The sequence below is a fragment of the Miscanthus floridulus genome, chromosome 6 (genome assembly GCF_019320115.1).
Source record: "Miscanthus floridulus cultivar M001 chromosome 6, ASM1932011v1, whole genome shotgun sequence".
NCBI lineage: Eukaryota > Viridiplantae > Streptophyta > Magnoliopsida > Poales > Poaceae > Miscanthus > Miscanthus floridulus.
The window spans coordinates 4,891,763-4,908,370 of NC_089585.1; the positions used below are offsets into that span (position 1 = coordinate 4,891,763).

The 16,608-nt window shown below is 45.7% G+C and overlaps 1 protein-coding gene and 1 long non-coding RNA gene across 2 annotated transcripts; both read right to left on the reverse strand.

Annotated features, from left to right (window-relative positions):
- Positions 1-9,825: 9,825 nt before the first annotated feature.
- On the reverse strand, positions 9,826-16,371 carry LOC136457468 (uncharacterized). The gene is made up of 3 exons (XR_010759733.1): positions 16,328-16,371; positions 16,138-16,226; positions 9,826-10,195 (listed from the first exon to the last, which is right to left on the reverse strand). It is a non-coding gene; the product is annotated as an uncharacterized lncRNA (long non-coding RNA).
- LOC136461550 (protein COP1 SUPPRESSOR 2-like) lies at positions 11,267-12,381 on the reverse strand. The gene is made up of 4 exons (XM_066460820.1): positions 12,333-12,381; positions 12,167-12,240; positions 11,517-11,674; positions 11,267-11,298 (listed from the first exon to the last, which is right to left on the reverse strand). The coding sequence occupies exons 1-4, from the start codon at positions 12,375-12,377 to the stop codon at positions 11,267-11,269; spliced, it is 309 nt and encodes a 102-aa protein (XP_066316917.1). The 5' UTR covers positions 12,378-12,381.
- Positions 16,372-16,608: the final 237 nt, after the last annotated feature.

A 16,608-nucleotide genomic window follows, 5' to 3' on the forward strand; every position in this document is an offset into this window, starting at 1 on the left:
CTATACTTCTCCCAATTGAAAACAATATATGCCCATTACGGCATCAAAAACGGTCTGCAAAGTGACACTTTAATTTGGCTCAAAATATCTACAAGAACGCACCCCTAATTTTAAGTTTGATCAAACCTGTATAAAAAGTACACACTTATCATACCAAAAAAGTACTCCCACTATTTTTACATGTTGTATTAGGTTTGTCCTAAGTCAAATGTTTCTATCTTTGACCACCAATTTTTAAAAATACAACTTAACCACATAATATTCATGTTTTTAGATTTATTATGAGAAATAATTTCATAATATATAGTTCTCATGTTTGTGAAACTACATGTTTTTTAAAAAAAATATGATGATCAAAGTTAGAGATGTTTGGCCTAGGAAAAAACTAATATGACAAATAAAAATGGAGGGAGTATCATTAAATTAGGCATGGAATATATTTTCATAGTAAGCCTATTTGAAAACATAAATGTTGATATTATTTTCTATAAATTTAGTCGGAGTTAAGATAATTTGACTTGCTTCATACTCAGAATTGTATTTGGGGGGGGGGGGGGGGCATGGAGAGAGTACTACTCTTACATAGAGAGAGTAATAAATTGTGAAAATATATTTAAAAATATATTTAAAAATGAATCTAGAAATGGCATTCTCATGTTGCCAATAACTCGTATAAGATTTGACATACTCAAATTAAGGTTAAAAGGGTTTGACTCAGGATAGACGTACGTATATATATCTAATCTACTTACATTTTTTACTAGAGTAAAGCCATGTTTGGATTCACTGAGCAAGCCATTAGTTGTGTTAGCAAGAAGAAACCAGCTAATGGCTAATGGCTAGCTAGATCCTGGGTGGTAGGTAAGACTTATTAGCTGAGGACCAAAACAAATCTCAACTAATTTTTAGCTAACTATTAGTTGTAGGGATATAAACGAGCCCTAACAAGCGAACTTTGAAACACCACAAATTGTAATTTTTATAGTACCATTGTCGACACATTGATGTACTCTCCACTGTTTCAGATTATAAGTTGCTTTGACTTTTTTGCTACGTGTCTAGATAATCAGCACAACTTACAATTTAAAACTAAGTACTTGTTGCGAAATCGTAATTTAAAACAAAACGAATTAGTTGTTACGAAATCATATAGTGCATGTGTGCATTTTGTTCGTAACTCCGCTGGTTAAGTGGTTGCAGTAAATTTTGACTGGAAGAAACCTGATCTTTGACCGGAAGAGTAGCTTAGGAAAGCAGGAAATTGCAGGATGAATGCATGCACCACACCTTTCGAAATACTCCGTACCGTAGGCGTCACCCCGGACACGTGACGCTCGCTGTAGCTGTAGAAGTAAGGGCATGTTTGGTTCGTCCAGTAGCTACTAAATTTAGTAGCTTTTAGTCACTTTAGTAACTTTTTAATCGAATGCTATGACTAAAAGCTACTAAAAGGGCTTTAGTTCTCTCTAGTAACTCTGAAGTTACTAAAAGTGACTAAACCATTTAGTAGCTACTAAAGTTTAGTAACTCGAACCAAACACCCCCTAAACAACTGCTTACAATTCACTGTAGCTGCAGAATTATTAGACAGGCTCGCAGGCATGCATGGACATGGATGTGCCCTTCTTGACGGCGGAGCGCGGCGGCGGTGCCGCAACGCGGATGAGCCGAGATCGATCATGGCGGGCGGTGTGCGCGTTCCGCTGATTCCCTGCTGTGCCTGCACGCAGACGCAGGCTCCCGCAGTAGCAGCAGCCGCCGGCCAACCCAAGGCCCCCGAGCGCACGGCGTCGATGGAGTCGAGCGCATGCAAGCATTGCAGCCGCGCGCTGCAACATGGCTGAAGCTAGCGCTCCTCCGCGTTTCGTTTTGTTGGCCGTAGCTTGCAATTGCATTGGGGACTGGGAACTTGGGAAGGGAGGCTCTGGCTCTGTGTGACACGATCCATCCACAGTGTGTGTATGATCCAATCAATCCAAATCCAATTCTCGCGCGACCAACTTTTGGCTCCCTCTCCCCATCGCTTCCTCCGGTCGCCGGGCTTTGATGAGCATGTAGGTATAAATTGCTTTTGCGTCTGCCTGCTGCGACGCTACGCTTTGAACCTGCTTTGCCAAAAGAGACGCACCCTTTTTATCGGTCCGGTTCCTGGTTCTGGTTCCACACACACACGGTGACGTACGCACTGCCGCGCACACGACAACACAGCCGAGGCAGCCAACCGGTGTGCGGTGCGATTGCGATGCGAGGACACACGTACACGCGCCCTCCCGTCCCTCGAATCCCAGTTAAACAAACCAGGAGTACTCCTCCTACTCGCTAGAGAATTTGCTTTCGCTCCGCGTGCTGCAAAACGCTTTGCTGCCCTGCTGTGCTGGCTGATCCTGTCTAGTGTCCAGTGTCCAGGCCAGGCGGCAGACACGGAGGCATTCTACGATCCGCGCCTGAATAAAATTCACCACCACCTGGCCAGGCCAGGCCAGACCGTACATGCACGTTCCTGGGACTGGTGGAGTTACTATTTTTCTTTTCTTTTTTCCCTGCATGGCTGCATGATCCATCCAGGCACGCGCCAGGGGAGGCACGGGCACGGGGCACCGGGCTGTGTTTAGGTCGCGAAATTTGGCAATTTGGCAACTGTAGCACTTTCGTTTTTATTTGGTAATTAGTGTTCAATCATAGACTAATTAGGCTCAAAACGTTCGTCTCGTAATTTCCAACCAAACTGTGCAATTAGTTTTTTTCGTCTATATTTAATACTCCATGCACGTATCGTAAGATTCGATATAATGGCTACTGTAGTAGCGCTTGCGCTGCGATCCATCCTGTAGGAGTACCAGGTTTCATTCACTCTGTCATGTCAAGCGTCGCGTCGCGTGGCCTGGTTGATGATGCGCGATTTGATTGACGGGGAGATTGCCTGATTGGATTGGATGCGTCCGGCCGGCGCTCGACCGGCCAGCTACACCTGCACCGCAGGCCAGGGCCAGCTCGCCCGCCGGAACAAACGACCCTTTTCCGCTCTCTTTTCCCCCCCGCCGGAACAATCGACAGGGAGGGCCGGGCAGCGCGCTACTGTACATCTGGATGCGCTCGCGGTAACGAACGCCGCTCTACATGCACTTGCCGAGCGAGCCCATGCTCCAGGAGATTTAGTAGTATTTTGTTTGTGTGCATAAAAATATAAATACTTTCTTAAAAATGCACATCGGTCAAAGTTTTTTTAACAAATAGTATTAATTATTTTTCTAAATATGCTTATTATAAAAATATATTCCACTGTCGATATAATAGTACTTAGTATGTATCATAATTATTTTTAGTACTATATTTTTTCATATATTTGATTAAACATAACAAGTCTGAGACCACCTAAGGCTAGGAAAAAAATTCGGACAAGCCACTCATATTCTCACGTAAACAGATTTTTTTTTCTGCCAAGAAAGAGTGGTGTTCAAGTTCATCATTACAATTCATTTTTCGGTTTTCAAATACCAGTTCTGCGGGCCTGCTAGCTAGCTAGGAGTAGTTCTCAAGATCGAACTCGAGTTCTCTTTGGTTGAGCTGATATATACTCAATTTATTAATTAATTATCAGGGGAGCTGAGCTAGACTAGACTAGATAGTAGTAGTACTATATATGATTTGTTGTAAAAGAATAGTACAATTTCTTGTGGTAATAAAGAAAGGAGCGGAGACCGACATTCGAAAAGCCAGTGATATGATATTCTATACCAGGCCGGCCTGGTGACGTAAAAATAGATTAAAAAAAGGAAGCTTTCTGTGCATGCACATTGGCCACATGAACAGTGGCATGCATGCGACCTAGCTATGTGGTGATAGGTACGTCGTCGTCGACTCACCGACCCTGCTGCTAGATCCTTACATTATTCGCGTGGTCGCTACTTGCGGTTTCTATATATATATGAGCGTGAGATTTGATGTTGGCTGCAGACTTTTTGCATTATATATGTGTAGATCTATTGCGTTCTTGGCATGTACGGAGAATCATTGTTATCGTCGGCCCTGGCTGACCGTTTGCATAGCTAGCTAGCTCTTATGGGCCGAGTGACAAAACGACGTGGCTACTTGGCTACCTCTTTAGCTCAAGAACAAAATTCGATTTCCACTGACAAAACATAACCTAGTGGCTTGTTTGTGTAATATTCTGCTATAACCCTTTTCCTCTTCATGGCCTTGTTGGCAAAAAAAAAAGGGCAACTTAGAGGAAAAAAATATTGCCACGTTATCAAAGTCCACATAAAATGGACTCAGATCAGGGTCGATCCCAAATGGTGCCGATAGTCAGGGTATTAAAGTTAGAAAATATATACATCTTCAAATTAAAACTAATATACCACTGTGGCATATTTCATGGAAAATTAATGAAACTAAGTTGTCGTTATAAATGTTTTTGAGCAGAGGGAGAAGCGCTACATGTTTGTTGGAAGGGCAAATTTACCGTAGAACATCCTTGGATATTGGTATTTGCTAATGGACACTACTCATCAATATTGTCTTTGGTAGATGACATTGTTCAATTGTGGCAAGTCGCTCTTAGAAATTGTAGCTATTACAATAATAGTTTCTAAGAGTGGCCGGGAGAGAGAAATAATTGAAAGTGACCATTATGCCCCTAGATATTCTACTCCACCCTTAATAGGTCTCTTAAAAAATCACAACTTTTTGCATATAAAATTGGATGGATACAAACTTTATACCAAAATCATAAATCTCAACGAGATATACAACTTTGAGGTCGTTGATATTTTTTTATTTAAAATTATTTAGAACACCAAAAATTATTTTTAAGTTCTTAGATTTTGAAATTTATTTTTAGAATATTCAAACAATCAATTCTAAATTTTAAAGCAAAGGTCATTCCAAAATTCTAAATTTTGAACGACCAATTATAAAATACAAAATCTGATGTCATTCCAAAATTTTAGTATATGTTTAACCTTCACCCAACTTCAAATGCAAAATTCATGAATTTTGTAGTCAATTATTAAGGATTAAGTATAATATAGGCAAGATTCCCAAAAAAAAGTAGAATATAGGCACAAACATAGTAGTAGCTTTTAACTTCTCTCTTTCCTCCACTTGTGAGAACTACAGTATAATATTTAAAATTCACAACATCTAAGAGATTACCATAATACTTAAAGAGTGCCCTCTTGCAGGAATAACATTGAATAGTGCAGTACTCCATTATATCAGAGAATACCAACATTGAATGATGTCTCGTAGCAAATTTACCCCTTGCTGAAATCCAGCCATCCAGGGCTCCCGCACTCGGGCAAGTGGTTCTGTTGGATTTAATGTGGGCCATGCCCATGTATTATCTAATTAAATCAAATAAATTCTAAGGCCTGTATTAAATATTATGCGCAATATTATTAGTCCCATACGGGATATTGACTGGATGTGCGGACTGTGTCTGGATACAATGAGAAAGTTGAGAAAAGGCGTGGCATGGCGTGTCATGACCGAGCCAGAGCCTGATGCAGACGTGGTGCATGCATGAATTGGTTTTTTGCCACTGGAACCAATTGCCCGTCTCACGACTATGCGAGTGTTACTTTTCTTGGCTGTCTCACATGGTCTTCTCGTTCATTAGATGGACGTTAAGACAACTTTCTTGAATGGAGAGCTTGAGGAAGAGATCTATATAGATTAGCCGGATGGATTTGTAGCAAATGGTTAATAGGGAAAAGTGTGTAAATTATTGAAATCTTTGTATGGCCTAAAGCAAGCACCTAAGCAGTGGCACGAGAAAGTTCGACATAACTTTGACATCAGCCGACTTTGTTGTGAACGAAGCAGATAAATGTGTTTATTGTCGGTATGGTGGGGGAGATGGTGTGATCTTGTGCTTATATGTGGATGACACTACTACAGGAATGAATTTGCGCAGCGTGGCCAAAACACGCTCCGTGGCGGGCACCTTTTTTGCCCGCCACGGTTAACCGGTGGCCGGCCAGCGAGGCCGGCCACCGGGGCGCCCGCTGCGGGAAATTGGTTTACCGCGGCGGGCCACCTTACTTGCCCGCCGCAGAAAATCGTTATTTACCGCGGCGGGCGGTATGAATAGCCCGCCGCGGTTAATACGGTTTACCATAGCGGGCGCTTTAAACTGCCCGCCGCGGTAAAGACTTGATTTACCGAGGCGGGCGTTTTATGTTGCCCGCCGCGGTAAAGCCTGTACATATACAGCCCTCGGACCCTCCTTCTTCTCCACGGGTCTTCCTCTCTCAAAACTCATGGGGGGAGGCTTTGCCCTAAAATTTGAGGAAACTTTCGATTTGAGTTGAAGGGCTTGGATTTGAGGGAGGAGGACATCATAAGAGGTTCATAAAGGCTCTCCCTCTCTCCTTCCATCCTCTCTCTTTATTTCCATCACCTAGAGTTCTCTTTAGATCTAGATCTAGATCTAGATCAATTTTAATGGAAAAAATGATGTTATGTATTTCTTTAACTTTAGATTCATCATAGATGCATGCTTCATCTTTCACATCGTCATTTCCTCTCTTTTTCATGATTTTGGACGTAAAAATCATCAATTTCTCCTAATTCTTCTTTATTTAATGTTGATTGTGATGGATAATGTTCGCAGATACGATGGATAGATCGGAATGGATGTACCGGATCGATAGAGTGAATGATCCGCGGTACCTCTTTGAATTAAGGAAGTTTATTGCGGCTGGTAAAGCTCACCGTGAGAGACTGAAGCGGATGACAACCATATGTCCATGTTCTCGTTGCAAGAACCTGAAAGCCCACCGAGACAGCGAGGTGCAAACTCATTTGATCATGTATGGTTTCATCGAGGGCTACACAGTCTGGACATTTCACGGCGAAAGAGTTGGTGCGAGTGGCGCTGCATCTGGAGTTACCTCTTCGACGCCGATGACGACAGCACCACCGGTGAATACAGATCCTTCCGCAGCAGCTGCGCCAGCCGACAGTGACAACAGTTGTCGTGATTACATCACGATGGATGATGTAATGCAAGACATGGCCGACGAAGCCGGCGACGGTGTTGATGGTCAGGATACTGTGAGCCAACCCGAGGATGTGCAGCTTGTTGAAGATCTAGTCAAACACTTCGATGAAGACGACGTTGTGTTGGGTTGCCCAAAGTGGTTGGAGAATTTCAGAGAGTTGAAACAGGCGGCAGTTGATCCTCTCTATAAGGACGGCGGCGATTGTCCAAAGGACTGCACGGCGCTCCGTTTTAACCTCCATATGTTGATGTTGAAGGCTCGTCATGGTTGGTCTGACACTAGCTTCAATGAGTTGTTAAGCTACCTTGCCACCACGTACCCAACGGCTAACAAGGTGCCCGCCAATACTTATCGGGCCAAGAAGCTGATCCGGCCAGTGGCGATGAAGCTTAGAAAGTTTGATGCATGCCCTAACCACTGCATCCTGTATTGGGGCAATGAGTATGAGAATTTGACGAGTTGTCCGCACTGTGGCTTTAGTCGGTACAAGAAAAATGCTGGTTGTCGCGTGGATGCAGAAGACGAGGGAGACTTGCGGGGTGGTCGGAAGAAGAACAAGAAGGGGGCAAAGAAGAGCAGTGTGGCCAAACAGATCTCGGCTCAGCAGGACGATGAAGAAGAGGGTTACACGCACAGGAAAAGTCCAGCACTGTCGGTGTGGTACCTGCCCGTGACCGATCGCCTGCGTGCAATATTCGGGAACCCGGACGATGCCAAGCTCATGTCCTGGCATGCATCTGCTGACCGCCTGAACGACGATGGCAAGCTACGGCACCCATCCGATGGCAAGCAGTGGAAGGATTTCGACGAGGCCTACCCGGAGTTTGGCAAGGAGCCCAGGCATGTTAGGTTCGCGCTAAGTACCGACGGGATGAACCCGTTCGGTGAGCTTAGCAGCTCGCACAGCACTTGGCCCGTCGTGCTCACCATGTACAACCTACCTCCCCATCTATGTCAGAAGCGTAGGTACCTTATGCTGACCATGCTTATCTCCGGACCGAAGCAGCCCGGCAACGATATAGATGTGTTCCTAGAGCCGTTCATGGAGGAAATGAAGATACTATTTGATGTTGGGGTCCAGATGGTGGATGCATCCCGCAAGGAGAAGTTCACACTAAAAGCAATCATCTTTGTCACCATCACCGATTACCCCGGTCTCTTCTCACTATCAGGGCAGATCAAAGGGAAGACCGGCTGCGTAATTTGTATCGACGAGACCTGCTACACTTACCTTAAGGGATCCAATAAGATGGTGTACACGAGGCACAGACGGTTCCTCACCAAAAATCATAGGTATAGAAGAAGTATTATGAACAAATACTTTGACAATCAAGACGAGCCGCAGCGTGATCAAATGACGCAGACTAGTTAGGGAACAAAGGTGTATGAGATGGTCAAGGACATGGATCAGGTGGAGTTTGGAAAGAAGAAGAAGCCGCCTAAAGAGGGGCCCAAGCAGACAAGGAAGCGAAAGCGGGACCAGACGGAGGAAGTCCCCGCCGCCGTTCCTTTCAAGAAGATGTCAATTTTCTTCAAGTACCTGTCGTATTGGAAAACACTGAATACACCCCATGCCATCGACTGCATGCACCTGGAGAAAAATGTCTTCGAAAGCACGATCGGTGTCCTGCTGGACATCAAGGGCAAGACAAAGGATGGTATTAAGTCACGGACGGATCTTGTCAATCTGGGCATCAGGCCGGACCTTCACCCGGGACCGCCTCAGAATGGTAAAGTCGATATCCCGGGTGCGGCCTGCAACCTAACGCAAGACGAGAGGACGGCTTTTCTTAAGTTGCTTAGGGGTATCAAGGTGCCGACTGGTTTCTCTTCCAACATCAAGAGCCTAGTCTCCATGAAAGACCTCATAATGACCGGCTACAACTCACACGACTGCCACGTCATGCTGACGGTGTTCCTACCAATTGCGATTAGGGCTATCCGTCCAGAGTACGTGAAGATGGTCATCACACGGATGTCATACTTCTTTAATCGCATCACTCAGAAGGTCATTGATAAGGCTGAGCTGCCTGCCCTGAAGGAGTTCATCGCGGAGACCCTTTGCCAGCTCGAGATGTGCTTTCCACCATCTTACTTTGATATTATGCCACACCTAATGATGCATATGGTCGATCAGATCCATCAACTAGGCCCCGTGTACCTACACCAGATGTGGACGTACGAGCGGTTCATGTCCACCCTCAACAGATACGTCCATAACCGCGCTTACCCGGAGGGCTCTATGATCGAGGCATACACAACGGAGGAGGCCGTGAACTGGTGTATGAGGTACATAAGAGATGGGAGGGTGATTGGGTTGCCTGTCCATCACCACGAAGGCAAAACCTCAGGAATGGGGTGCACAGGCCGAAAAGTGCGCACCGATGTGCCAAACCGAATGGTGCAAGAAGCTCATTACAGCATCCTTCATCAGTTAGTGAGCATGGAGAAATATATTGAAAAGAACCTGGAAGAGATCCGCGCCGCTAATGATGGACAACGCACGGAGGCATGGGTCCAGAACCATCACAAGAGCAATTTCGTAGACTGGCTCAAAGAGCAACACATACCCCTTGAAGGATGCCCTGATGAAGATACGGAGACCGTTAAGAGGCTTGTGTTAGGCCCATCCAGCCAAATCACCACGTGGCAAGGGTATGACGTCCAGGGCTACAGGTTCCACACGAAAGACAAGGACAAGAAGAGCTCGGCACAGAACTGCGGTGTTCGATACGAGGGCGAAGAAGAGTACACGGGCCAGAGGAGGCAATACTATGGGCAAGTTGAAGAAATATGGGAACTTGACTATGGCCAGAACCTACGCATAACCGTCTTCCATTGCCAGTGGGTCAAACCGAATGCGGTTGCAGTGGACAGTTATGGGCTAACCACCGTGGACCTCAAAAGTATCGGCTACAAAGATGACCCGTGGGTACTAGCAACCAATGTCGCACAAGTGGCCTACTATATATATGCAGAGGACCCAAAAAGGCATGTGGTTGTGTCCGGAAAGCAGCGGATTGTGGGAGCTGATGGGGTGCAGAGTCCCGAACAATACAACAACTACGCAGAGCTCGAGCTTTTTACCGATCACCCAAAGAAGATCAAGGCCGTCGAGGACCGATTCAACAAGTCCAGGATGATGCCGTGGGCCCGCCCCGATGGTGAGAAGAGGACGGTGAAAGCACCTGCACCAAAATGATTTATGTATCCCAGAGACATATATATATATATATATGTAATAATGTAGTGGACTCTATACGTATCCCAGAGACATATATATAATAATGTATCCTAGAGACTCTATATGTAACAATATCCCAGATACTCTATATGCATACTCTATAAAAGAGGATAAAATTCTTAAGTGTGCTACAAAAGTCAAGTAATAAAAAGCCAAGGGACCTCAAAAGTATAGACTAATGAATACAACTAATGAATTAGCTAATGAATTATGTTAGTATAGACTAGTTTCATCTTCATGAGACTTAAAATAGGTAATGAATTCTGAACTGATGATCTTTACCGCGGCGGGCATATAACAGCGCCCGCCGCGGTTAATAGATTAACCGCGGCGGGCAACTTAACAGACCGCCGCGGTAAACATTTCCCGCGGCGGTCAGTAACGTTGCCCGCCGCGGTTAATCGCAACCTATATAAGCCGTCCCCACCCTCAACATCTCGGCGGTCTTTCGTGCGGTTCAGTTTTACCCCGAAGGGCTGCCAAAATCTCACGCCGCCGCCGCCGGGCTCCACCGCCGATTGAGCTCCTCCGCGCACCGACCCCCGCCCCCGTTCTCCTCCCCGTGCCCGGTCCGCGCCCCCGTCCTCCTCTCCCTTGCCCGCGCCCCGCCCCCGTGCTCCTCCGGCGCCCCGTCACCGGAACCCTAGCACCTGCTCTCCAGGCGGCCGGCACCAACACGCCGGTGAGTTACCCTCTACCCCCGTCGCCGCTGCGTTTGCTTACCCATTTCCCCTTTCCCTCCGTTCATACTGGGGCGTCGCGCGTCCACCGCAATATAGGGGCAGTTTGTGTTTGCTTTATTGTCATGTGCAGTCTTAAGCAGTTGTAGCTTGTAGGAAAGCAGTCGTGAAAATTTTAATTGGTAAATCAAGTTTGGTTTACACAAACTATGACACTATGTTATGCAAGTACTATACAAATACGATATTGCTTCCCACACATTTGTTGTGTAATTGAAAATGCATTAGTGTTTCTATTTGCAACCTAGATAGAAAGAAAAGCAGCTAGCCAACTGTCAAGCCCTGAAAACTCTAAAGGCAGTTCTACCTAACAAGATTATCCTAATACATATCAATATCAGAAGAAACTGTAGAGTACCTATGTCAATTGCTATATCTGGTCCAGTTGTATACGTCTTGTCTCCTTTTTTTATTTCTGGCCTTACATTTTTATTTTTTATTTCCCACATCAAATCATATGATTTATCAGTAGGGTTCCCTCCAGTTTCTCATCAAAATAATCTTGAAAAGGGGCATGTAACAAACCTCTTCGCAGTTTCTCATCATATTCTTTACCACGGTGGAAATAATCAGCACTGTAACTTGAAGGAATGTTTGAATCTGATTTTGGTTTACTCGCAAGCCTTTTCTCTTGCAGCACCTTTTTAGCTGCCTCAGTTTCTTCGATATTTCTTAATTTGTACCTGTGGAAATAAAAAAAATGATAACATGGAATTGCATGTAATTGTGCATCTACCTTTGAAAAGAAAGTCTATTACTAGAATAAAATTTAAACTACAACACAGATAAAAATATTAGAAAAAACAGAGAAGCTCTGCCTAGGTTACATTGTTGGGTCCATGATGCTCATAGAACTGTGGTGATGCATGACATATCTTTGTAATGGAGTCCTAATTTGAACATATCATTGTTGTATAGTTTAGTCACAATAAATTAATGGTGAGTGAATACATACTGAGATCAAGTTCTGTGTGTACCAATCAATGTATGTCCACTTAATCATAAACTAGACCATTAGCTAGTTTCCTTCTTCACACAATATTCTCAAGAAATTGTTAGCTCCAATATGTAAGGATTTCCAGCCAAATTATCAAAGACAATGTTAAGTGTGGACCAGACTTTTGTCAAACAAAAACAAATAGTGCAATAGAGAAAAAAAATGTTGGGTAACGCACTCAATGGGCAGCTGAACTTCAGCAATGCCAGTGGTCCATTGTGTCGAGCTCTCCTCTGAGTTCTTCTTCTTCACCTGCAAGGAACAATACAACGGTACCATCATTGCAGTCCACAGAACAACGTGCAATTCTCAGGTTGAGGAACTCGGTTGAGCCACAAGCAAACCTTGAGGTGGTCTGGCACGGTGTAGAGCTCGTCCACATGGTCCATCTCTTCCTTGTGCCCCACATTTACTTCCTCCTGTACTACTACTAGTATACTACTACTACTGCCTACTACTTTCTAGTAGTATACTACTACTAGTATACTACTACTGCCTACTACTACTCCCTCCTCTACTCCTCTACTCCCTCCTATACTACTATTCTACTACTGCTGCTCCTGTTTTTGATTTGTGAAAGGTTTTTATTTAATGGGGCTGCTTCCTTTTTTGGCATATGCAATGATGAACTTTTAAACTTATTGCTGAGGCAGTGGCATATGCAATGATGTGAACCCTTTTATGCTGAGGCAGCGGCGATGATGATCGAGTGCCCCCGCTAAACTAGGATGGCTTGTATACCAGATACAAGCAACCAGTTTAAAAGCGATGTGATGACAATGGGGCAAATCTGAGCCAACTACTACTACTTTACTACTCTAGTACTACTCTACTTTACTACTCTATAACTGTGTCTATACAACTGAAATATGTATTCATTGTAGCTTTCCAATGGCGGAGGAACCGATAAGCGAATGGCGCGACCCTACCCCTAGTGCATCATCATCAACTAGCCTCGAGAGCCAAGTGTCCGTGACCCCTAGGCCAACAAAGAAACGTCGTACAGAGGACGATGATGATCCGACCTACCAACCGAGGGACAACGAAGTTGAAAGTGCGCGGTCTCCAAACCCTGAACAGATGCCGGTGGTGCCTCGAGAATTGAATTTCGAGGAGGAAGAAGTCAGTGACAAAGAACCCCCCGCTCCATCTCCAACCACTTTAGGCAAGTCTAGTGGTCAGAGGACAAAGCTGAGAAGGGGGGAACACGGGAGGCACCGGAGGGAAATCCACGGCGAAGTCCATGTGATCCATGAGGTGGGACCAGAGGGAAACCCGTTGTCGCCACCCACGGTCCTTGCCAAGTTCAGCAACCAGGTGGCATGTATAGTCAAGGACAAGGTGGAGATCACTTGGGCGGAGTGGAACAATGTCCCGATCGACTACAAGACACATATCTGGGGTGAGGTGACGAGGAGCTTCCATTATCCCGAGGACGCCGATCTAGACAAGTGCAGGGAGTGGGTCATGCACATGGCAGGAAGAGCCTTTAGAAACTTCAAGTCCATGCTGACCAGGTACTACCTGAAGCTAGGCAAGTCACCCTGTGTCAAATACACTATGGTGAAGGAACATCACTGGGAAGAGTTCTGCAAACAAAGAACAACAGAAGAAGCAAAGGCAAAGAGCGCCAAGTTCAGCGCACTCGCGAAGAAGAACCTGCACCCCCACCACTTGGGCATGACTGGGTTTGCTGGTAAGAGGCCCCAGTGGCGGGAGGAAGAAAGGGCTAGAGCTGCCGCCGGGCTTCCCGATCCGTACGACGGTCTAGACTTGAGGGCTAAGGACTTCATTTATGCCCGCAAGCCGAAGAAGCTCAAGGAGGGCGCGAGCAAGTTCAATGAGCCGAAGTTCGAGGAGGTGGAGAGGGCTCTCATCCAGGCCGCTAAATCCAAGGACAGCTTCGAGGTTCGCAGGGGCCAGGACTTGCTGACCCTAGCGCTGGGAACCCCTGAGCACCGTGGCCACGTCCGTGGCATGTCGTCGAAGATGAGCTGGAACTCAGTGGAGTCATGGCAATCCGACGCTGCCACATACCGGTCAAGGCAGAGGTACAAGGAGGGCATCTTTCAGAAGGGCTATGATCAAGGCGTGGCCGAAATGATCAGTCGGTCCATAAAAGAAGCCTTCACGAGCAATGACCCAGATATGGTGTCGATGAGGTCACAGATGCTTCGCCAGGCAGGCGTGGCCGTGCCACAAGTTCCACAAGGGCAGACACAAGGGCAGCCACTGCCGATGATCGAGGATCGCCCAAGGCACCCCGTCGACGACATCCGGCAACCCATGCGCGTCAACCTCAGCATCCCGTTCGGCAGGGCGAAAAAGTTGACCGTGGGTGAGGGTTACATGCACCCCAAAGAAGATATCAAAGATTTCAACCAAGACCAGATCCCTGCCAACTATGCTGCCGTGATACTTACATGGTATGCGACCCAATATGAAGAATTTGAAATGGAATATCCAACTGCACAAGGGGTAACGATCCTTGGAGCTGCCATTGGTTCCGAAGTCCTGTGGAACAAGGACGACATAGAGATCATTCTCTCGACGCCGACTTCTACGCCGATGGCGACACCAGCATCACAACCATCCGTTGCCGGATCTTGTCCCCCCGATGATCCGGATCACGGCGACGGCGATGACGAAGGCAATGGCGGGGATGACAAGGGAAGGAAGTCACCCCGAGGCACAAGCCCTCACCCTCGTTCTCCTACTCCAACAACAAGTCCACCCGCACCTCCCGATAGTCCGTCTAAGGGCACAAGCAAAGGACCGGGAGGCACGGAGGAACCGGGGGCAAAGACACCGCCTGCTGCCATTGCGAGCACAAGCCACTGTCCTCCACCGCCGGCGAAGACTAAAGGCGACCAAGGGCATCTCACATACTCACTTGAGTTCGAAAGGTATGGTAGCGGCGAGCATAATTTGCTAATAACTTTTCTTTGCCATAATATGGTACTAACATTTCTATCCCAGGCCAAGATCACCTTTCCATCTATTTCCTGAATCGGATGACTGCCCCGGCCATTACGAGCATGGGAAGTTCATGATAACCAAGGCCCAGCTCGTCGACGAGGAAAGGTGGGAGACAAGGAGGTTTCATCTCTGGTACATGGAAGCGGCAAAAGCTGGCCTACATGGTTTTCTAGTCAAGGTTGTGGCGGAGTACTTCCACTTGCCCGGCAACAATGTAGAACTCCCCGTGGACTTCCACGACATGTACAGACTACTACGGGAACAAGACCTTGACATCGCCCAAGTCACCTTGTTCTCTATGTAAGTGATGAATTGCGAGTTTCACATATCACCTGCCTTTGAATCGGTCAAGACTACTTATATATGCCACGATGGCTTGTCCTTGCAGGTTGATGGCCTATATATCCAAGGAACTAAAACTTGATGTTATCTATCTATCTCCAATGCATATTGCTCAAAGAGTCATCATTGGTTACCACCTAGATGACAATCATCCAACCATGAAAGACTTGACCAAGCGACAGAGAGAGGCGCACAGGAAGAAACTGATGGACAATGAGAAGTTGAACATTTCAAGGTACATACTAGGAGCAATGAAGAAGATCAGGAGAAATGGGTGTATCGTAGCTGCCTACCACTTTGGGTAAGTCGAAGACATGCCTGTAGAGATAAGTGGGTAGCTAGCTAGTATTATTATTTCTCATTGTAACCTGTATTTTGTTTCAATGGCGCAGCCAAGGCCTCGAGGGTCACTGGGTTGCATTTATCATCTACCCTCAGGATGGCAGGGCCTGCGTATTTGATTCGTTGAGAATGCCAAACTTAAAAGGGTACAAGGCCTTTGAAGATTGCCTCAGAGTGTAAGTGACTGAACTGTCTTCTCATATGCGTTCTAATGCCCTGCCTAATACTAGTACATTTCATATAGCGCTTATAAGGAGTACGTGAAGGATCCTGAATGCTATGATCGAAGAACAGAGAATTTTAAGGCTAAGCATAAGAACCGCATCAAAATCAGACGCAACTTTCCAGTAAGTATTTGAAAGGTTTAATTGTGCGTTCTGTTCATAAGCGTTCTAATGCCTGTATTCTAATGCTTGTGTATCGATCATGCAGTGTGCCAAACAACCGGTAGGATCACAAACCTGTGGCTTCTACGTCTGTGAGTACCTGAGGGAGTGCAAGCAGTATAGCAGCAGTTGGAGGGTGCTCAAGAATGGATTGAACTGGTGGAGAGACGTGCAGAGCACCCAACACTCCTTCAAGCAGACAAAGGCGGACATATGTAAGTTTGTCTTAGACAAATGCGTGCTTGAAGGGAGCACGTTCTTCAATGAAAACAGCCAGCTAGCGATTTTACCGGAGTACGAGAGGCTGAGGAAATGGCCCACGATGATGCGTCCGCAAGATTACTCCTTAGGGCATGTATAACGACTTTAATATGTAAATGTAATGAATTAACAATGACAAGAACGACTAAGTGAATGTATATATATGTATATTATCTCATGTGTAATGCCTGCATACTTTTTAAGTTTAATTTGTGAAATCTGGATGTGATTTGAATTTGAATTTGAATTTGAATTTAATTATATGGCTGCTGTATTTTTTTTAATTCAGGAAAAAATTTACCGAGGCGGG

Excerpts from the sequence above, each read along its gene's own strand:
- LOC136461550 (XM_066460820.1), bottom strand. The coding sequence starts at position 12,377 with ATGGACCATGTGGACGAGCTCTACACCGTGCCAGACCACCTCAAG. Across the intron at positions 12,241-12,332 it reads CCGTGCCAGACCACCTCAAG|GTGAAGAAGAAGAACTCAGA; the intron begins GTTTGCTTGTGG and ends TGTTCCTTGCAG. Across the intron at positions 11,299-11,516 it reads TGATGAGAAACTGCGAAGAG|GTAGAACTGCCTTTAGAGTT; the intron begins GTTTGTTACATG and ends TAATCTTGTTAG.